The 22,382-nt window shown below is 45.1% G+C and overlaps 1 protein-coding gene across 7 annotated transcripts in view; it reads left to right on the forward strand.

The window, feature by feature from the left end:
- Positions 1-12,554: 12,554 nt before the first annotated feature.
- Positions 12,555-22,382, forward strand: part of LOC111141241 (NGFI-A binding protein 1) — a 44,174-nt gene continuing 34,346 nt past the window's right edge. The window contains exons 1-3 of one of the 7 annotated variants that reach the window (XM_022493677.1): positions 12,555-12,717; positions 15,658-15,720; positions 21,966-22,249. In XM_022493677.1, coding sequence (XP_022349385.1) covers positions 22,101-22,249 — 149 coding nt within the window. In that variant the 5' untranslated portion in view covers positions 12,555-12,717; positions 15,658-15,720; positions 21,966-22,100. Of the gene's footprint in view, positions 12,718-13,488; positions 15,721-20,451; positions 22,311-22,382 lie in introns of those variants that run through there. The other 6 variants (XM_022493667.1, XM_022493704.1, XM_022493720.1 and 3 more) reach the window with 6 other exon arrangements.

Here is a 22,382-nt window from a genome sequence, read left to right on the forward strand (position 1 = left end):
CGCTATCAAAATCGAAATAGTATCAAGTACCTAATACATGTAAGACACCAGGTATTTACAATTTCAAGCTTTTCTTAAAATCTACTTGGAAAAAGTGCAAATATGAAAAATTATGAAGAATAACATAATAAATACCCATATAGCCCCCACCCATATTAAGAAGGAGCATTGGGAGTTACTCTCCCCATTAACAAGGGGGGTCTTTATGTTTTAACCATACTACACATTACTTATAATGTGTGTTGGCTGAATTATTTAAGAAATTTGATTCTGGTATAGAAAATAAGAGAGCAAATACACAGGAAGAAGAATGAAATGAAGAATCGAAGCCAATGGCTTAAGAGGCGGGCGAAATTTGTGGTATATGTTAAACGAGAAGAAGTAAGTTAGTAACCTATCAGATATGCTAGACTCAGAGAAAGTGGAGCATTTGTGTAACGAACATAATTAGAAAAGGATGGAAAAAATAAGAGACTCCCAGTAGTCACGATACATAAATATATATGAGGCCATGAATCATCAACTATTCATGACCTACTGAAGATACATGAGGAACATGAGGCATTTGCTACTAACAAGGTCTTACTTTAGGCAACCACTGGCTCCTCATGTCCTCTGCACAAGGAACGCAACACAGAATCCACAGCGCCCCAGGCTTGTGTGGGAGCCACAGCTTCAAGTAGAAGCGCTTGATTCTAAACCTATAGCGCAACCGTGCGTTCTGACTACAAACACCTTCGGAGGGGAGGGTCCACTTTGTGCAAATCTCAGTTCTGGTCCTTGCAAACATACCCTTAGCAAGGAAGACGGAAGGGACTGGAGACCAGGTAGTGTCATCCTTCTACCTGCCTACATCACGTTTTAAATGTGTTAACCTAACCTATCTTTTCACCTTGCTTCTTGCTGTGTGTTTTCAATCGATTTAATACATCCTGTGAGTTAAGCATCTCATTTTGGCCTGTAAGCCTTTCTATTTTGAGATCTCCTGGGTAGCTTGCTTGTTATAGTACTTAAAGACTTCCATTGTGCAAAGGCGATTTCCCACACAACAACAGTGTTCACAAGTTTTAACCTGGGTATCAATGGCATTATACTGCACATAGTCATCCGCAATGTGCTTTTTCACTATCATATTTGTGAGGCTCTTCCAGAGACGTGTGTAGATCTCTTTCACTGATTTGCACACTGTACCCTCTACATGAATATATCACAATTTGTTCATGAATTCTTCTGTTCATCTAATGTATGTGGTTTCCAATTTCTTTTTACTAAAATTGCAATCAAGGCCTGCTGTGAATATTCTTGTACAAATCTCCACAGGCACATAACTCCTTAGGATGATCTCAGAATATACCCAAGAGTGCACATTTCTGGGTCAAAGAGTATGCACATCTTTAACTTGACTAAACACTGCCAATTGCTAGGCAAAGTTATTGCTCCAATTTATATTCTTTTTTTTTAAAGATTTTATTTATTTATTTGACAGAGATCACAAGTAGGCAGAAAGGCAGGCAGAGAGAGAGAGGAGGAAGCAGGCTCCCTGCAGAGCAGAGAGCCCGATGTGGGGCTCGATCCCAGGACACTGGGATCATGACCTGAGCCAAAGGCAGAGGCTTCAACCCACTGAGCCACCCAGGTGCCCCTCCAATTGATATTCTTACCAGAAGTATACGAGTCCCTATGTTTTAATCCAAGCCAACAGGTTGTGTTGTCACCCTTCACAATTTTTGCTAATCCAATGAATGGATGCACTCTAGTTACAAAGAAGTAATAACTGTGACAATTAAAAAACCTTGTGGTATTTCTTCAGTACTTTCATTATGAGGAAAAAATATGTGCAAATTTTGTCTCAGCTTTTTAAATTTTCCCATTCTCTGTTTAAGGCCAAGTAAAATTTCCCCTTTTTCTTTCCAACTCCATGAACACCAAAGAAAAAAACAACTTTGCAACAAAATCTGCCATTTTTTTCCTGTAGGGAGAAGGGTTGGGAAGAATACCATGCTGGTTGCTTTATGTCACAAAAATATCCGCCTGATTATAAAGGAGCAGAAGAAAAGGAACTTAGCTGTATCCATGCAACTCAGCCATCACTAAGCACTGCCACAATGATGGTGGGTCAGGAGCTAAACAAACATAATTAGAACATAATTACTCACAGGCTGAGAATGCATCCACTTAAAAAATTCTAGAAAGTTGCTCCTTGCCCTACAGTATTTATCATAAGGGCTTCTTCCATGCCTTAAATTTGACTATTATAATGTGCTTGGAGGGGGGGGTCAAAATTTTCATACTTAAGAAACCAGATCTCAAAAAATACATTCAGTACTTAGAAATTGCTGGCACCGTATTTGTTACATCTCTTTCAAAACACAGATGGATGGGATACAGGACCTGTGAGTCCTATGGGATATAAGATGGAAACCACCCTCAACATCTTCCTCTCCCTAAACTAGCACCTGCAGACAGGCAAGTCTCCATTCTTAATATCTTGCTTAAACATTTTGGGTCATTCCCCCGACAGCCCTAGCATTCTCAAGCGTGGTCTAAGGGTCCCTTTTGCCTTTGATCCTCTAACATAATTGTTTAAAAAATGCAGATTCATGGGGCGCCTGGTTGGCTCAGTGGGTTAAGCCTCTGCCTTCGGCTCAGGTCACGATCCCAGAGTTCTGGGATCTAGTCCTGCTTCAGACTCTGCTCAGCAGGGAGCCTGCTTGCTCATCACTCTGCTTGCTTCCCTGCCTACTTGTGATCTCTGTCTGTCAAATAAATAAATAAAATCTTTAAAAAAATAAAATAAAAAAATAAAAAACGCAGATTCATGAGTCCCAGCCCAGGCCTACTCAATCAGAATGTCTGAGCCCTGGAACAGCTTGATCTTTTTTTTTTTTTTTTTTGCAATTGAGAAACATAACACACATTAAGTACTAAAACCAGAAATATGTAGTTCAATAAATTATGACAACGTGAACGTCTGTATAAGTGTCTTGCCAGCACTTCAGAGCCCCCCACCCCCACCCCCTAGGGCACCTGGGTGGCTCAGTCAGTTAAGCATCTGACTCTTGGCTTCAGCTCAGGTCATGATCTCAAGGTTGTGGGACCGAGCCCTGTGTGGGTTCCACGCTTAGTGGGGAGTCTGCTGGAGATTCTCCCCCTCCCCCTACCCCTCCCCTCACTCATGCACATATTCCTGCTCTCTCTCTCTCAAATGAATAAATCTTAAAAAAAAAAAAAACAACAACCAAAAAGCCCTTGCTTCCCTTTCAATCACATCCCTCATCTCTCTTCCCAGCTGTACCTACGAACCTGAGGCCTAGCCCTACCAGTGACCCCTGAGCTCGCGGAAGTGAGAACCACAGTGACGGGGTCCAGTCCACACCGCCCAGTGGGCGGAATTCGGTCTTGCAACCTCTCCTTCCGCCTCTGCCGTCTTCACAGGTCGTCCTCAAGTCATTGGGAACCAGTTATGCTTCTTCTTACAATTGCTGCCCGAATTCCCTGCTCACCTGCCCTGCTATTTCACTCCCTCCACACTTGCTGGGAGAGCTGGTACTCCTGCAGTCTTCCTGTCTAGGAAATTCGTCCTGCAAGACCTGTCCAGTTGTCACTTTCTTGCAAGCCTCATGATGTTTGTCCCTCTGCCCCATCCAAGGCAGAACCATGGCGCTTTCCATTGTGTGACTAGGGAGAGCTTCTATGTGGAGCAGCAACTTCTTCTCACATCTCGTCACCTTCCTAGAGCAGGAACTAGGGTGGAGAGTTTTTATTATTTTTTAAATCCTCTGCAGCACGTAGGCTTAGTAGGCTTAGTGTGTGTGCCTCAGCGGGTGCTTAACTGTTGAACAAATGCATAATCCGCCGGTCTGAACCTCTGTGGGAAAGGAGCACGCTGCAGCACCAACACCCCAGTGCCCCCGAGCCCATGACCTTCTTCCTCCAGGAGATAACCTCAGAGGTCAGGAGAGTGCTGGGTGTCAGGCAGGGAGGGGAAGCGAGTGGAAGCAGTGGGATGCAAGGCAAAGGGGAAGGTGGGAGGCTAGAGCGAGGCTGCCCGCAGAGCCCTGCAGAGTGAGCCTCAGTCAGACCACCGCAGGCAGCTGGAGGGCAGGGGTGGGAGCGGAGCGGGGGGGGGGGGGGGTAGGGTCTCCTTTCTTGCCTGACGCCCCCCACCTTTTTCTCAGACAGGACTTCTGGTTGTTAGACGGTTGTGCTGTGTGGGAAGCCCAGACCGTCCAGACTTCTTCACAACACCTTTTCCTGCCTCTTAATTGTCCCCAGACTGTGCACCTGCGTCTGAGGGTCCTTTCTTGCTTGAGAAATGCCACCTCAGGAGTAACCTGCCTCTTCTTGACCTTGGCCTACAAGGAAGGTGGAGCATTCAGTTCTTCAAAACTCCTACCCATCTACAGTATGCGTGAGTAGGAGTGTGGGGCGAAAGCCAGGCACACAGAGGGGCCTTGTGTAACTGCCCTGGTGCGCAGAGGCTCTGGGTCGCCAGCATCTGGGCAGCCAGCCACGGGACCTTCGCCGCCACGTAAACAGTCCTTACACAAGTGACCCTCGGCTGCCGGGCACCCCGAGAGCTCGGAAGAACAGGAATGAGAAGAATGACTCAAATTTTAAATAACCCAGAAAAGATACTGTAAAATAAAATTAAAATCTATCAAAAAGTAGTCGGAAAAAGAGCCACTGCCGTGGCTGGATCCCAGGATGGGGGGGCGGGGTGACTTTACGTTTGGAGGTGACCGAGGCCGGCACAGAGCTGGCTCTTGAGAGGGGACTGTGTTTGTGAAATGCAGGAGGATGGAGCCCTGCACGCCGCACTCTTGGAGACAGTGGGCTCCTCGGTCCTCCCCTACCGAACCACGGAGGCCTGCAGAAGGGTCTCGAGCAGCACTGGGCCAGCACCGAACCCCGTGGGCCCAGCCTCTGCCGCAAACCAGGGCGGTAGAAGCAGTGACGTCGGAGGCTGCTCAGACACCAAGTCTGTCATTCTCTGGATGTGGAAGCCCAGATGAAAGAAATGAGTACCACTCCTTAAATTACTGCACAAAAGCCCCAGGACTGCATATGGCAACCACAAGTAGACACATGCTCGAATGATTAATCAGAAAAAAAAAAAAAAAAAGCAAAGAGATATGACTGTATTTGTAATATGAGAGTAAAGCAGTTCAAGCAAGCTAACCCTGTATCTCTAGATCTTCTGACACATGGAAGACTCTCAAGACATAATTATACAGGATGGGCTCAGTACCTATTTGCTAAATAAGTTCCTGATTTTTGTCGCCCTCTTCAATTTCATTTTAATTTTTATTTCATTGTAGGCTGCTTTTGAAGCAGAATCTTTGTTAAAAATAACTTTTAAATTTCCCCCTGATTTTCAAAGTAATGCATGCTTGTTGCTGAAATTTTTGAGAATTAAAAAAGCATAAAAAATTAAAATTATCTATAATACCATCACCCAGAGATAACTATGCTAACATTTGGCAAACCTCTTCCCGTATTTATTTACGTAGAGAGATTATGGATTGTTCTGCTCTGTTCTATTTGACTAGTAATATTTTATCATAAGCATTTCCCAATATTATTCAATATTAATTGAATATTTTCCATCATTTTGATGTGATATAACTTAAGTAATCCATTATTTTGAAGGTTTTGGTTTTCAAATTTATAAATACTGTTGTAATAAATATCCTCCTCTTAAGTCTTTATAAACGTAGGATAATATCCTAGAAGTGAATCTGTTGGATCAAAAGAAATGGATACTTTGAAACTATTGGTTCAATTTGCTAAATCGTCCTTCTAAAAGGTTGTTTCCCTTTCTACCAGAAATGTGTGGAAGAGCCCCAAACCTTACCAAGATCAGGACGATTTGGAAAATTTCATTTAAAGGAATATATTTTATAGCTGGAAACAACTCTCTCACTATTATAGATGTTGTTTCAGTAGAAAATGAAAAAATATAGCCATAGATAAAAAATGAGGAAATCAGGGGCCTTACATTTTTTGGGTACCACAAATTACTGCCAACCCCGGGCAAGACGATGGCCCCGATGGATAAATCTAGGTGTGCACAACAACATAATTCAAATTATAAAGCTGTAATTTGGAAATTACATGTGAACAGAACCATGTCTGATTTACTTTTATTTCAATAGTTTTGAATCACTTATTTTGTTCAGCACGGGCATGGCTCCTCTACAGTGTTTGCTCCTAGAAGGCACTTAGTGTTGAGTAATTTATTTTGACAAGTAGCCCAAGTCATTAACACACTTAATTTCTTTATATTTAAAGTAGTGCATGGTGGGTATTTTTTGAAGTTCTTCTGCTTTTCTTTCCTTTTTCAGATAAATACTTGTACCTGATATATACACCACCTCTCCCAACCCAACTAGAAGATAATATACAGGGGAAGAGAATGCAAGGTAACCACTGCTTCTCTGTCCCTTCTTCCTGAGGATCCCTTCCCAAACGCTCCACCCCATCATTGTCATTGGTGTGAAGTCAAGAGCACACTTTTGTGGAATTCATGTTGGAAGAATCTCTTCTGTCTCTTCTTTGTTCTTCTCCGGAGAGTCCTGTCCTTGGGTAGTTTCCTTTGTTGGTTGTTTCCACTTCCTTCAGAATAGCTACAACACTTCAGCCAGCGTCTCTCAAGTGCACAGCCACCTGTCGCTTCCTCTCCTATCTTCTTCCAACTCTTGCCCATCTACTTCGAGGAAGGCTCTCTACCTTTACGTGCTATTCTTACTCCCTTCCTCCTTTTGTGAGCTAGAGAAAGCCTCACATCTCAGCTGCCAAGGCACACACTTTGGGCAAGGAAAATCCAAATCTTTCACCCACCCTCAAGGATAAGGCTTAAAAGAGGCTCTTGCCGGTGGGTCCTCTGCCTGCAGAGTGTAGACCTGCAGAAAGAGAGCTCAGAAAAAGCTGGGAGAGTGAGCTGTCATCTCAGCCAGCTGGATGGAAGACAAAGGCCGAGCCTGGGACTGGGAGCAACAAGAAAGCCCAGAATAAGGTGTGCAAAGGGAAGAGGATTTGGATAAACTCCAGAGGCTGTGAGCAGAGTATTTTTCCTACTCTCCACTCCCTGCCCTGTGTAGTTGGCTGAGAATTTTTAGCGGCAGGTGTCTTAGTTCCTTCAGGCTGCCATAACAAAAACACACAGATGAGTGGCTTAAACAACAAACATTTACTTATTCACTATCTGGAAGTCCAAGATCAAGGTGCTGGCACTGGCAGATGATTTGGGGTCTTGTAAGGAGCCACTTTCTGGTTCACAGATGCCATCTTCTTGCTACGTCTTCAGGTGTTAGTAGAGGCAAGAGAATTCGGGGATCTCTTCAACAATGACTCTCCCCGGGGCGCCTGGGTGGCTCAGTCTGTGGGTTAAGCATCCGACTTTGGCTGGGGTCAGGATCCGGGAGTCCCAGGATCAAGCCCTGCAATAGGCTCCTTGCTCAGCAGGGAGTCTGCTTGACACTCTGTCCCTCACCCCTCCTGCTGTCTCTCAGTCCCTCCCTCAAATAAAATGTTAAAAAAGAAAAAAAAAAAAGACCCTCCCATTAATTAGGAACTTACCCTCCTGACCCACTTCCTAATTGGGGGGATTAGCATTTCAACAAATGAATCTGTGGTTGGGGGACACAGACATTCAGCTCGTCACAGCCAGGAATAAGTGGACAGTAGTGAGTGTTGTTGAGATCCAAACAGTGTTACAGAACAGCTAACTGTACGGGCAAGCCCTGTGCAGTAGGGGCCCGAGAAGAGAAAAAGCAGGAAGAGAAGAGAGAGTAGCTGGGTTGGAACCACTGTTGCCAGAGAGGACAAAGGAGGAAGAAAAACCAGGCCCCATTCTTTAAAAAGTGTCCAGAAATTGTCTTTGGAAAGTCTTTTCAAATTTTTCCTTACATACTCTTCTATCTTAAACACAAATTTTTTAAAATAAAACCAAAATTACTCTTCAATTAAATGGTTGTATTTACCGTTTAATGTTATATTAACATTTTTCTGCTGTTCATATTAGCAATGCATAGTGTAAATGTCTTTATCGGTGGCATTCAACCAGCTGTGTTAGATGACTTCCATGATCCTACCTCGTCACTGCAATCTGTAATTCTGTATTTTCACTAGCATTTTATAAGCATTTGTAGCCTGTGCTGGGAATCCATCTCAATCCTTATTTTCACCCCAGTAGGGATGGGAATACAAGTTAAAATTAGCCAACTTATAAATAAGCTATTAGAATTAAACTAGTTGTATGTTGAATTTCTCCAAAGTACTTGAACTACTTTGAATATACACGAAAGGTTGAATTATGTGAACGTCATAAGCCTTTTACATCTTAAAATTCTACAGTGTCTTAAAATGCAATGTATGAAGATATGCTTTTTTTTTTGAAGAGTAATTATTTTTAGGGTCATGACTCTTGAAATGATCAGTTATTAAATATATTCTTATTAGCTTACCTTTAAGAAATCTGTTATAATTTCAGTATACTAAAATATTCATATCTCCATACATTTAAACATCTACTTAATCTACAGCACACATCCAAGGCTTTAAATTTCATATTACAAAATAAGGGTAATTTTAATTATATTTCTGGTAATATGAATATTACACATGACTCAGTTAATTGTAGGCCACCACCACACAGAGTGGAAAATTCGTTAAGTACAGAATTTCTCTGCGGCGACAATAGGAGAACTGGAAGATAGCATTATATTCTTGTAGGTCATAAGCCATAATGTTATTCTTTCTCTCCTCTAAGAATATTTTAAATCTATTATGAATTCTTTTGTTTGGAATCACTGAGGCATTTTAAAGTAAGAAATCTTTCTGAAAGTAATAAATTAATCCTCTTTCAGTGAAATTTCACTCAAATGTCAGAACCACGACCAAATTTGTACTTTTTTATACTTAAAAATTTTTTTTTGTTTCAGAATGTGGAAAAGAACTCCTTATTCTTGTAAATATACCAATCACTTAAGTATTTTTTTAAACGATGTTATTTATTTGAGATAGAGAATTAGTGAGAGAGAGAGCACCAGGGGAGGGGGGGAGGGGCGGAGAGAGAGGGAGAAGGAGGCTCCCCCACTAAGCAGGGAGCCCAACATAGGCCTCAGTCCCAGGACCCTGAGACCATGACTGGAACCGAAGGCAGACATTCAGCCAAGTGAGCCACCTCAGGTGCCGCTGAAGTGTATATATACATATTTTAAGATTTTATATATTTATTTGACAGCGAGAGAGAAACAGTGAGAGCAGGAACAGGAATAGGAGCAGAGGGCATGGGAGAGGGAAAGCAGGCTTCCTGTTGAGCAGGGAGCCCAATGTGGGGCTCGATCCCAGGACCCTGGGATCGTCAGAAGCCAAAGGCAGACGCTTAACCAACTGAGCCACCCAGGCATCCCGCTGAAGTACTTTCAATAATAGTATTTTAAAAATCCTGTTAAACACATACGTACTGAATTCAAAAGAAGTGTAAGACACACTTATGGGACAGAATGGGATATGGAACAATCAGAATCTCTAATTGTTACCTTATGGGATGGAGTGCCTCCCCTTAAACCAGCAAGGCCTGGCAATGGGAGATAACTGTGTGCGTCCAGGGCATGGGGCTGGAATGGGAGGTGGTGTTGAGGGTGGCATGGTGGCAAAAGTGGTGAGGAGCTCTGTAAGAATCATGCTCCTTTACCTGAGTTGTCTCAGATACAGATGAATGCCTCAATTCTGCTCGTCAGCAGCCATACTGATCATACTGTTGTCATATAGACACTGTGGACAGAGAATTGGATGCCTAAAAGCTTAAAAATTTATCTTTTCTTCATTTTCCTTCCTCCCACCACTTCCCCCAGCACCAGAGAGTGTTTAAGGCAATGCAAAGTGGGCCAAAAATACCATTCTTAATGTGGGAAGGATATACTATCTAAACGTGCCCAGAAAACAAACAAGAAGGGATTTCAGTGTTTAACTGTAGAAATACAGTAGCCCCAGATTTCACTTTCCATGCTTTCAGGAACCCATGGTCCAGAAGTAGATGACCCTCCTTCTGACATAACATCGGCAGGCCGATAATGAGCTAGAACCATGTCACAGGCCTAATCATTCACCTCACTTCATCTCATCACCGCAAGAAGGGTTAGGATAGCGCAATATTTTGAGAAAGAGAGACATTTACCAAACTTTATTACAGTATGTTGTTATAATTGTTCTAGTTTATTATTAGTCACTGTTAATCTCTTCCTGTGCCTAATTTATAAATTTATCATAGATAGTTACAGGAAAAAACAATATATATATAGGATTTGGTACTACTCGTGACTTCAGGCATTCACCAGGGGCCTTAAAATATACCCCCCCACGGATAAGGGGAAACTATTGTAACTAGTCACAAAGCAGAAGAAAAATATCTTCCCTAACATGTTTCCTTTTCAGCGTCTTGTTCAATACTGGCCAAACATCCAGGTTCAGGAAGAGAACTTAATGTGTTTCTGCCCACTCTGGAAACAATTCTACTGGGAGGCCCAATAGACCAGGTTAAGATTGATCATTTCATGACTTGTGAATTACTAATTGTACAAACTTATGGAAGGAAGTTATTTTTTTCTAGCCCTTTTACAACCAACAATGTTTGCAAAACATCAAGATTCCAGAGAGAAACTAGAATTTTGCCGTTTTCATTGCTTGAAATTTTGTTAACCTGTATCTTTCCAAGAAATTGTCTTTATTTTGTAACAACCTGTTAACTGTCTCTGTAGCAGAACAAGGTCCACAGGAGCAAAACCATGACAAGTAGGTTAAGACAAACCTCCAGCAGATTTTCTCCAATTGGAGAATTTGAGGGACCGAGCCTGCTTATTCACTGGAAGCACCAACACGACCACTCCGCACATCACCCCTCGCTCACACGGGCAAAGGGGTTAATTGTATACATTATGGACATATATTACATCCCATCGCGGTGTTACCCCTTCTCTCAACAGGTTTGTGACAAGGAGGAACGAACCGCGGAGCACTTTAATAGGGTCTTTTCCTTTCCGTGTCCTCGCCCCGTCCGCGGCTGCGGCACACAGACGCCGGAGAAGGAACCCCTCTCAGAGCGCGCTTCGCACCCCTGCCGCGAAGTGGGCGCCACCCGGGAGGTTAGCCAGGGTGCCAGCAAGGCTTCTAGAAACCGGATTTTCATGCTAAAACGGGATTCTACCTGTACTGGCAGCAGTTGTGAATTTACTAAATACGTTCTGTCCTGCAAGAGCACATTGCTGCTAAAATTTGGGGAATTCTCCCATTTTCCCGTCTTTGCAAAGAGAGGGTAGATTCTAAAACAAATTACCTTTTTTTTCTTTTCTCTCTCTCTCTCTCTCTTTTTTGGCAATAGCTGAAGTACATTTATGGAGATTTTCAGTACTTTGGTTAGAAAAGTTTATGCAAACCGAACTCAGACTCTGCCGCGCGCGCCCGGGGACTGTTTCACGGCCCCGCAGGGCTGCGGCGCGGGCGGACCTCCTCGCCTGGAAGCGAACGCGGTGACCCACAAAGTAACAGGCCGGCTCTCGGGGGGTGGCAGGGGCGGAATCCGACGACCCGCAGGCGACCCGGTCGTCAAAGCCGAGCCCCAGGACTGTCAGCTCCCGCTCTGCCCCTCCCCCATTCCCGCCGCCAGGGCCGGGGCGCGGGGGCGACAGGGGTGAGGCGGGGGCCCTGCGGGACGGCCACGGCCCGTCCCCGGCTGCACACCTGCCGCCCCCGTGCCGGGCGGCCGCGCTGACCCCCCCGCGGGACGCTGGCACCGCAGGCCGAGGAGCACCGGCGCGGCGGCCTCCGGCGGGGGCGAACGGGCGCGCAGGGTCGAGGGCGCTCTCGGCTTCAGGGCGGCCTCGCGAGCAGCCGGTGCGGCGGGCCGCGCTCTTTGAAACGCTGCACCGGGAGCCTCTCGCGTTCGGAACGGATATTTTTCTCAAACTGCAGATCCTCGCGGCTCCGCGGGCGGCCGGAGCGCAGGCCCGAGGCGGCGTCCCCGCCCCACCCCCCCGCGACCCGCCCCCTCCCCTCCCCCGCCCGGAGCGGCCCTCCGGGCGCCGCCCCCTCGCGAGCGCCCACTCGGTTCCTCCCAGCTGCCGCGCGAACGGGCCGCCCCCCGGGCTCCGCGGAGGGGGGCGGCGGGAAGAGGCCGAGCCCGGGCCCCGGCGGCCGCCGCCCCCGCCCCCGGCCCCGGCCCGCGCCGGCCCACGCCGGCTTCTGCGTCACTCGGCCGCGCGTGGGCGGGAGCCGGAGCGGCGAATGTGGCAAGCGCGGAATCTCCCCATGTGACCGCGCGCGGGGGGCGGGGGCGGCGGAGGCGGGCGGGGGAGGGGAGGGCGCAGCGCGCCGGGAGGAGCAGGGAAGCGAGGAGGAGGGCGGGCGCGGCGGGGGAGGCGCCGCCGCCACCGCCCGCGCGCCGCAGCCCGGAGCATCCGCCGCCGCCGCCGCCGACGCGGCCGAGCCGAGCGCCGTCGGGGCTGGCTGGCGGGCGGACGGGAGCGGCGTGTCCGAGCCGGGGTGGGGGGAGCCGGAGCGCGCGCCCACCGCCTTCCCTTCCCCCCTCGATGGGCGCGGGGGCGTCCCGGCCGCCGCAGCCGCCTGAGGAGGGAGCGCTGGGGGCCGTGTCTCCGGAGTCGGGGCCGAGCCGTCCTCGCGGGAGAGCGCGCCGAGCCCGCCGCAGCCGCCGGCCGAGTACGTACCTGCCCCGGCCCGCCTCGGCCGGGACGCGCGGCGCTCACGGGCGAACTTGGGCGGCGGAGGCGCGGGCGGCGCGGGCTCGGGGCCGGCGTCCGGGGCAGCGGGCCCCGCGCGGGCTCCGGCGGAAGCGGAGGGCGGCCTCTGGTCGTGTGGGCGATCCGCGGAGAAAGTCGGGGGCCGCGGCGGCGGGAAGGGGGAGAGCGGGGCCGCGGGCCGGGGGCGCGCGCCGTTGCTCCCGAGCCGGCGGGTGCGAGCGCTCCTCGAGGGCGGCCGGGGTGGTCGCCGTGTCGGCGGTGCTGGGGGCGCGCGCCCCGGGAAGATGTGGCCCGGACGGCCCTGATCGCGGCCGCCGGTGCCCCCGTTCCCGAGCGCGGTTTCTGTTTCCGCCGCGGAAGGAGTTTTTTGGAAGTGGCTGTGCCAGAAACTTGGCTCCGGGCGCGGAGCAGCGGGAGACGCGTGCTCGCAGGGCCGAGTTTGGGGTTCCCGGCGCGGGGGGCGGCCGCCTGGGGCAGAGCCGTGCGACCTCACGCGTGCACAAGCATGGCAGTCGGGGTGCGGCTTCCAGACTCCAGGTTCGGGCGACCGAGAAGGGAGGCGACCCCGGCCAGTGAGCCCAAGTGTTCTCCGCTCTCGGGGAAGGGCCGTGGGGCTGGAAGGCGTGCGTGGGTTCCGCGCACCGGCCTCGCAGCAGGTGGTCGCGAGGACCCCTCGGCCCGCCTGCAGCTGCCCCCACAGTCCCCGAGGGCGGCGGGCTCAGAGACGGGGGCAGCTGTCAGGTTAAAAGGGTCGACGTGGAGTGACCGCTCACGGCCCCTGACTTGTCTGCAGACTCGAGGAGTGCAGAGATAGGAAGCAGAGACGGAAATGCTCGGATCTTGTTTAAAAATATTTTGGCAGTTTTAATAGATAATATTAGATTGCATAGGAACAGAGGCACGGAATTTAAAATAGATTAGTCACGGAGGAAATGCCAGGCTGTTTTGTTAGAAAAGTGTGCACAGTGAATTACCTTCTTAGATTTTCACTTTTTTGAAAAATTTCCTTTCTAAGACATACCAGATTATGACACGTCATAATTTGTATGTGGGTTTCAAGAAGAAATATTGGGAAAGGGATGCTTAGCATTTACTTTATTTTGGGGTGGAGGCTGATATTTTCCTGAAGACTTAAAGGAGCTGCTTTCAATCTAAGTGCTAGTGAAAGTGGCTCTTAGATTCAAGGGTATCCCTTTTCCTCCATTTTTTAGTATTGAGACATTTTAATATTGTCCTCTAATTAAATTATCAAATTATGGTATCCTTACAGGTATTAATATGCATATAAAGGTTTTCTTAAGAACCTATGGCTGCCTGGCAAGGTCAGCCTTCTTTATTCTTGTTTGGGTGTTGGATGCTGGACAGTTAGGTCTTGAAAGAAAATAATTTCAAGGAACCATTGGGAAGTTTCTTGTTTTAATTTTATTAGTATCTTGTACGAAAGTTAATGTGCCATCCTGGTATTAGAAACACGTTATATTTCTTGGCTCTGGTGATTCCCAGTTATAGGTGAATGAATCAGTAATAATAATACAAACATGGAGGCATTGTAGATTTTTTATTTCATTTTGCTTACTAATTGTGGATGTTATTAAAATGACAGAAATCCTTAGCAATACTATAGCTGATAAAAGGAAATTTAGTGAGTTCATATGTCTAGTAAACAAATTGATATATTTAATAATTTATATCTTGTCCTTTTTCAGAATTATTAATACAATTTAACCTCAACTAAATTAATTAAAAATTTTCCCTTTTTGTGACCAGTAAATAACACCCATCGTCTTATAGGGAAGTTAATATATTTTCATCCTCCCTCGTTGTTAGAGAATCAGTTAAAGCATTTGATATTTTAATCACACTTTAAGGACATAATGGTTTATTATTTAAGATGGGGGGGGTTGCACTGTGGTTGCTTTGAAAGAAGAAATTAAGTGTATTACAAAGTGGAAGAGATCTTTGAAGAATATATGGGTTGAACTTTAAGTATTCAAAATAAAAGGTGGTTGGATGGAAACAGAAATGTCAGGTTTTTTTGTCTCTTGACCTAAACTCTAAGACTTGGGCCTCGTTCCATTAGAGGTCTGTTTGTTGGTGCAGTTCATGTGCATTATGAATATGATGTTTTATGTTACCTTTGTGGAAATGAGCATTTTATAATATGTTTTGATCAGTATTAAGATCCAGCTAATGTATAATTGTCTTGCATATGCATATTTTATCGTGGAGTTAATTAAGTATATTAAGTAATAAATAATACTCTTTCAAGCATGATAGAAGAGTCTCAGCCCCTTTGTTTTGGATTCAGTTTTATATCTTCTTTCATTCTTTTAAGTGGAATGAAGAATAGTAGTTATGATATTAAATGCAAATTTTCTTTTTGATCTGGCATGTTCAAAAACTAGTACAATTGTAGAGTATACTCTTAAACTTAATAATGAAACAAGTGGGAATTCTGAGAAGTTGGTGCTGGAAAAAAATAGTAATCCTCATCTTGTCAGAATTCGCACAGCTAAAACCTGGCATTAAGCTTTCAAACACTTTGTCATTTCTCAGCACCTTGGATTTAGGGGGCTGCGCAGTTAATTTGCACAGTATGTTAATTTTAAGGAGAAATTTCTAGAAAAAGGATGCCTTCTACATGCTCAGAGGACATTCATGTTTTTTGAATGACTTGTTTGTTGGTTGGTTGAAGAATTTCCAGCCATATCCTATGAAGGGGTAAGACACTTTTTCCTCCAGTTTCATTCAGAATTCAGAAAAAAATCAATAGGAGGGAACATTTTATGTTCCCCAAATTACTGTTAATTCATTAGGAGCTGTGTGTTCAACTCATAGCTCTGACAGTAATAAGATCCTGAATATTTTAAGATCACTGAATGCTTACTGATTTGCCTAGGTTAAATTATTTGGTACTTGGAACACAGAAACACCAGCTCTGCAATCTGAAGTAACCCATGATGTAAGTAAACTTTATATGTAATTATTTCAGCTTGAGTTCTAGCACTAGGACAAAAGTTTAAAAGAATTCATTTCCTAGACTTAGTGCTTATCCTTGCCTAAGCCAACCTCTGGCTTGTCCTAAACCTTTTCCGTTTCAGCCTGCAGTATACCCACTGCACCTTTCTCACCAGGCCCCTATACCTTCAGACTCCATTCTTCCAAACTCAGTGGTGCACTTCTGAGGCTTTAAATGCAGTCTCTGCCCTTAGGTTTCCTCATTCTTTCCTTAACATTTCCAGTCCGTCTTTTCATTTCCTTTAGCATGCACTGGGTTTCCATCTAGATGTTAAGAGGAAAACAATCTGGTGGAACTAATTCACCTTAATCTGTAAATGACTCATGAGCTAACTCTTCCCAAGGTTTTTCACATTTTTTATAAATCTGTAAGAAACTGCTGTTAACTTAGACAGTTTTAAAGTAAAAATTTCAGGCTGTGTTGGGAGGAAGGAATTTATAGTCCCTTGCATGAAAACTAAGTCAGATTTTACTGGGATTCTGCCCTTGCTATCTCCTCATTCCTAAAGGGTCTCTGTTCTTTGGAATGCCACAGGCTTCATGGAAGTGTGTATATACTGTGTGTGTGTGTGTGTGTGTGTGTGTGTGTGTGTGTGTGTGTGTATTTCCTGCATGATGAAGAGGAGGATTCAGGAGTAGTGATTATCAATCCATTTGATATTTGTGGATAACTTTTATATTGCATTTTAATTTATAGGAGCAAAGAAGGAAAAGACCTAGAATCTTTGATGACCTCTTAAAATGCTGGTGTTGGGACTGGACTAACCCATGAAGTATATTATAGTCCTAACCACATGTAGTTCCTGTATCTGGAAATACATCCTTAGATCTCTTGGGAAAATAGCCATGTTATGGAAATCCAAATAGCCTTGTAAGAAGGAAGTATTGAGGATGAGAGAATGTAAAAGCTTTTAGGGAAAGTAGTAGCTAAAGTGATAGATTGGTCATTGGGATACCAGTTCACAAAGAGAGCATCCCTTTGGGAGGCTGCTCATCGTAATTGGTCTCAGATGTTGGATTTCATTCAGGAGCAACCTTTATAGAGTTGTTATTCTACATTTAACACTTGGCTAGAAGTGGGGGATAGGATATGAATGAGACTGAGTTTCTGCCTTCAGGCAGCTTAAAACCTCTGTTCTGCAGAGCCTGGTCAGGTTTCTTCTTCATCCCATAGCTGCTTCTGTATAACACTTAGCACTTATCACCGTGTTTAAATGTCTTGCCTCTTTGTCTTCCTTCACCCTCGTAACTCGTTCTCCATGAAGGGTCGTTTGAAGGAGTGGGGAAAAAATGAGAAAGTAGTGTAGGGTTCAGAGAAGGGACAGGACACCAGGGGTGTGTGGAAAAGGCCAGTGGAGGTGGGCAGGAGAGAGTATGCCGGGCACAGGGGCAGGGAATTGGGAGGCACATTCAAGGAGTGCCTGGTGTATCTGTTTGGCATAAGCACAGGGCCGTGTTTGGGACCAGAGAGAAGGCTGGAAAGGTGTACAGGTTTGGATCTGGGATGCCTCTCTGAGAAGTCTGGACTTCTTTCTAGTTGCAGTGGGGAAATTTGCACAGGTGGGTACAGAGTCACACCTGTACTGTAGGAAGATAAAGGTGGTATTGCAAGGTGGGATGTCTTGAAGCTAAGGAAGCTGTCTTCAGAGTGGAAGCAAGAAGCAGTGAAACTAGAATTAGGTGCTCTTGAGGCAGAGAAAGAAAAGGATGGATATGTGGCTTAAGGAGATGAAGATTTGAGGAAGGAAGAAGAAGAAAGCACAAAGGTGAAAGTGTAGTGATGCAACTGAAAAAGAGAAACGAGAAGGGTGGAGTTGGGATTCTGAAAGGAGAGAAACATGCACACTTGCTTTTGGACTTAAAAATTTGAGATTTTGACAGTTTCCAGGTAGTAGTTCAAATGCAGAATTATCACAAATGATTTGTGCTGATGTTCTCAAACTTGTCCATTATGAGGATCATTTTTGTAAATTAAAAACATTACAGATGTTCACTGATAATTTTACTTTTAGTATTTGTTGAGAATTCATACACTGTAAGAACAGCTGCCATGAATTCGGTTACGCTCTTAAATGAGTTAAGAGGCAGGGAAGAGAGCGTAATATGCCACTAACCACGTCAGGTAGCGAGCGTTTCAAGGAGCTGTGGTCGAGCCGCAGAGAGGTTCGAGGGAGGGCCGGTGATAACACGGTGGTTTCTCCGAGCTCCAACCGAGTCCGAGCCCGGGAAGGCGGACTGAAGCTCCTCGGAAGGGAGGGAGGCCGTGAAGACCCTCCGTCCCACACCACGTCCTCATATCCCCACATCCCCACATCTCGGCTAGGAGAAGGGTGGAGAAGTCTTGCTTCCCTCAGGCGTGTCGAGTGCTTCCTTGTGGTTCAGTGACAACATAGGAGTTGACCAGTCGAGTTTTCTGGGCCAAACTCACCCCTTTTTTTCATTGAGCAGGTTTGAATCTGACAGATGACTGATCCTACCTCTAAGGAGGAGGCAGCGTTCTGTTTTGTTTTATTTTTAAGGTTCTGGAACAACCGTTACCATTTAAAATAGATTAATGAATAGCAAATGACAACAAATGGCCTTAAACGAATCCATTGTTGTTTAATTCCTCTTCTTCTCCCAGTGGTGCTCGCTCGCTGTGTGTAGGTAGCAGGCCTTTGGTGTGGATTTTGAATGCACACCAAAAATTAGTAACTGGTTTTTCTTCACTGTGGAATTCACGAAAAGGTGAGACTCAGCATGGTTGTTCCAGCATCCTGAAAAGACCAGGTAACGGTCTTCAGCTGAGTAAATCCACTGTGCTTTTAGCTACCTGTGTACAGTGTTGTTGGCAGGATCTTTTCCTGTTTGCTTCAGATTCGAGAGAGAGCTGCAGTTAGAAGCTCACTCCTGATTTATTTGACCTTCATGTTGAAGCATGAATAGATACAGCATTTGTAAAAACAGAAATTTTCATAAGAATTTTCTTTTAAATCAAATCAAGTTAATGTATGAGGTGGTGGGTGTTTGAATGATCATATCACAACAGGCATTAGTAGGGAACTGAAACATTCTCCCAAGGCAAAAGCTTAAGGAGGAAACTCCTCTCCCAGCAGCAGGTGTGGGCCTTCAGAAGCCTCCTGGGACCCTGACGAGCTCACGGAGTTATCTTTCATCTGGTATCTTGACTTTGGGAATGCGCACGTGGTCCTATCAGTCATTACAGAGATAGTGTAATAACTACTACTTTCTTCCTGCTTCTGCTTTTTTATCCCCTAGGGAACTAGGGTTTTTTTTTTTTTTTTTTCTTCCTGGGTAAAGATGAGAAAGGATAAAGATTTGAAATTAATTTTTTCCAAAATTATAGACATTTTAGAAGAATAAAACTTAAGTTTGGGTCTTTAGTTTTCCTTAAGTTTCTCTTTAAGTTTGACATATCTTTTGTCTTGTTGCTAATAAAAAGATTAAAAAACTATTCTTAACTGATTTTCTCACATACTCTTTAGACGAAAGAGTATGTGAGAAAATCAGTTAAGAATAGTTCCATAGGGGCACCTGGGTGGCTCAGTGGGTTAAGCCTCTGCCTTCGGCTCAGGTCATGATCTCGGGGTCCTGGGATCAAGCCCTGCATCGGGCTCTCTGCTCAGCGGTGAGCCTGCTTCCTCCTCTCTCTGCCTGCCTCTCTGCCTACTTGTGATCTCTCTCTGTCAAAAAAAAAAAAAAAAAAAGAATAGTTCCATAATTTTGGGGAGCACATATGATGAGATAATTGATGACACCATAAACCTTGCAGTTGCATAGCTCTCTTCAAAAGAGAAGATTGTGTGGGCACGGGGTATATATGAGATGGATGACTTCTGCCTCTGAAACCAGTAATATATTATATGTTAATTAATTGAATTTAAATGAAAAAAGATTGTGTGTGCATGCACACGTGTGGTTATACGTGTATATGTACTTTTTTGTGTGCTGGAGTTGAAAGTCTTTGAAGCTTTTGCATTCTGTGTATGATGGGAAAGGAAGTTTCCTTTCTCCCTTAGACGCTTTCTATGAGTCCTTCTGTTGGTATAATGCAATCCATTACAGATTTAAACTTGTGTCTGTAGTTCCCAAGAGTTGTGTTTCTGTGGGTTAGTGTTCAGCTGGATGATATACTCTCTCCCTGGAGAGTCTCCCTGGAGTGGGAGGACAAGTAGATACTCCTCTGTGTGATGTAGAAGATGCAAGAGTGTTTTTATCCAGAGGGGTCAAGTGGCCTGAACCTGAAGGTAGATTTAAAGAATCTGGGTGATCACAGAACAAGTAGGAGTTCTGGTGCCCTGAAGGTACACTAAATAGGGATCTTCTAGTGTAGTTTGCCAAGTTTGCCAAACCATGAGAGTCTCACAACACAATGACCTGGGAAATTGTATTTTTTTTTTTAAGATTTTATTTATTTGTCAGAGAGACAGAGCGCACTTGCGCACGAGCACAAGCAGGGGAGCCACAGTCAGAGAGAGAAGGAGACTCCTTTTTGAGCAAGGAGTGTGATAAGGGACTTTCCCAGGACCCTGGGATCACGTCTGAATGGAAGGCAGATTCTTAACCCACTGAGCCACCCAGGCGTCTGGGAAATTATCAGCGCTCCAAGTGACTGTCCTGGGTGCTAGCAGAAAGCTGCTGCTCCCCAATTTTTTTTTTTTTTTTTTTTTTTGGTATGTCTTGGGAAGTTATCAAGTCACCTGGAAATACCCTTATAAAATAAAGGACCATAAAATTTGAGGCGGTCACTGGTTGATCAAAGCAGATTGTGGGTGACACAGACATTCCTGAAGATGGGGCTTCCCAGAAGTCAGTCCTTAGGGTGTTAGGGAGATACAGTATCCCTGAGTGGGATGACAGAGACTAGAATTTTGATAGCATTCTGATCATGGTATAAAGAACAAGTCCCAGATGTGGTGGCCTCCTGGCCTTCAGAGATGTCCTAATACTCTTCTGCTTGCCTTATCTCCTAGTTCACTGTTGCTCTGTACTATTTTGAATCGAGGCTGGACCTTCCATTTCCCTCTGATGCACATACATATTCTTACATATTCTTACGCTCTTCTGTAATGTTCTCTGTAGAGGGCCACAAGGTCCTTTTTAATCCTAAAGGTGCAAGTTGATTACAACATGCTTGTTTGTTTCTCTTAAATGGAAGTACTTGGCCAACTTCTCTTTGTATGTGGGAGGTCTCCAGGCAACTGTGAATAACTTTTAAAGGCTGCTAGGAGGTCAGGAAGTGCTTTGCTGGGTCTTGTTCTGTCTCTTTAAAAGCAGGCTTCTTGGTCTTGATTGGGCCCCAAAATTCTGTTTCTTCCTGGACTGTCTTGGGCTGTCTGCAGCTGCATTAGAGGCTGTTCCAGCCTCTGTTCCAGCCTGCGTATCTGACCCTTAAACACACCAAGATCCAGGCTGCTACTTTGCACACAGGGCAGATCTGTTGAAACATCCTACCTTACGCCATCTTCAAGTGCTAGATGTTTACAAGAGAATCCCATCATCCTGATTTTTCTGTACCCCAGTGCCTTCGCAGTTCTTAGACTCTCACAGATGTAATCCCGCGGTCAATCTGTTACTCTTTTCTTCATGGACTCAGCAAAAAAGTGTCAAAGAATGGTAGCCATTTCCTCTCCTTTATCACCAGTACCTAAGTGATCACCAAATCTTGTTATTTATTTTGAAATTTTCCTGCCTTTTTTCCTGGGTTCTTAAATACACCACCTATCTTCTGACCTCCAATTCATACTGAAATCCATTGTGCTCAGCCTACCAGGCCAATCTTACTCGTTTTTCTTTATAAAGTGGGAATTACTGTACCAGTCTGGCAGGGCTGCTACAAGGATTACAGATCTTCTTTAACTTACTATTGTGGTTACATGCCAGTAAACCCGTCGAAAGTTGAAAATTGCCATGAGTTGCATTTAATGCAGCTAACTTACTGAATATCAGAGCTTAGCTTAGCCACCTTCATTGTGCTCAGAACACTCCAGCTTACAGTTGGGCAAAAATCTCCTAACACAGAGTCTATTTTATAATAAAGTGTTGAATAGCCCATGTAATTTATTGAATACTGTTCTGAAAGTGGAAAAAGAATGGTTGGTGTGGGTACAGAATAATTGTAAGCATATCAGCTGTTGACATCATCATTGTGTGGCTGACTGGGAGCTTTGGCTTGCTGTTGTTAACCAGCATCAGGAGTGTCACTAGCCCAGGAAAAGACCAGAACACAAAGTGGCGTGGTTTCTACTCAGTGTAGATGGCTTTCCCACCATCAAAAAGCTGAAAAATCGTAAGTCGAACCTGTGAGTTGGGTACCGTTTGTAGATGTCATGTAAAGTGTTAATCATATTGTCTGATGCAAAGTCAGTATTCAGCAAATGGCAACGTAACAGACTTCTCTTCTCCCGGAATCTGATTATTCTTCACCTCACCTTTCACACCACAGAAGCAAGCAGCAAAACGCATAGACAGAAGTATGGGATATAGAGCCCCCGTGAGCCTTGATTTGAGTCCTTGACTTCTGCTTGACTGCCTGTAAGATTTCAGGCAAATTACTTATATTCTTTATTTTTTTTCAAATTTTATTTATTTATTTGACAGAGAGGG

This window comes from Enhydra lutris, unplaced genomic scaffold (assembly GCF_002288905.1).
Source record: "Enhydra lutris kenyoni isolate GAN:26980312 unplaced genomic scaffold, ASM228890v2 scaffoldscaffold1, whole genome shotgun sequence".
NCBI classification, from domain to species: Eukaryota; Metazoa; Chordata; class Mammalia; order Carnivora; family Mustelidae; genus Enhydra; species Enhydra lutris.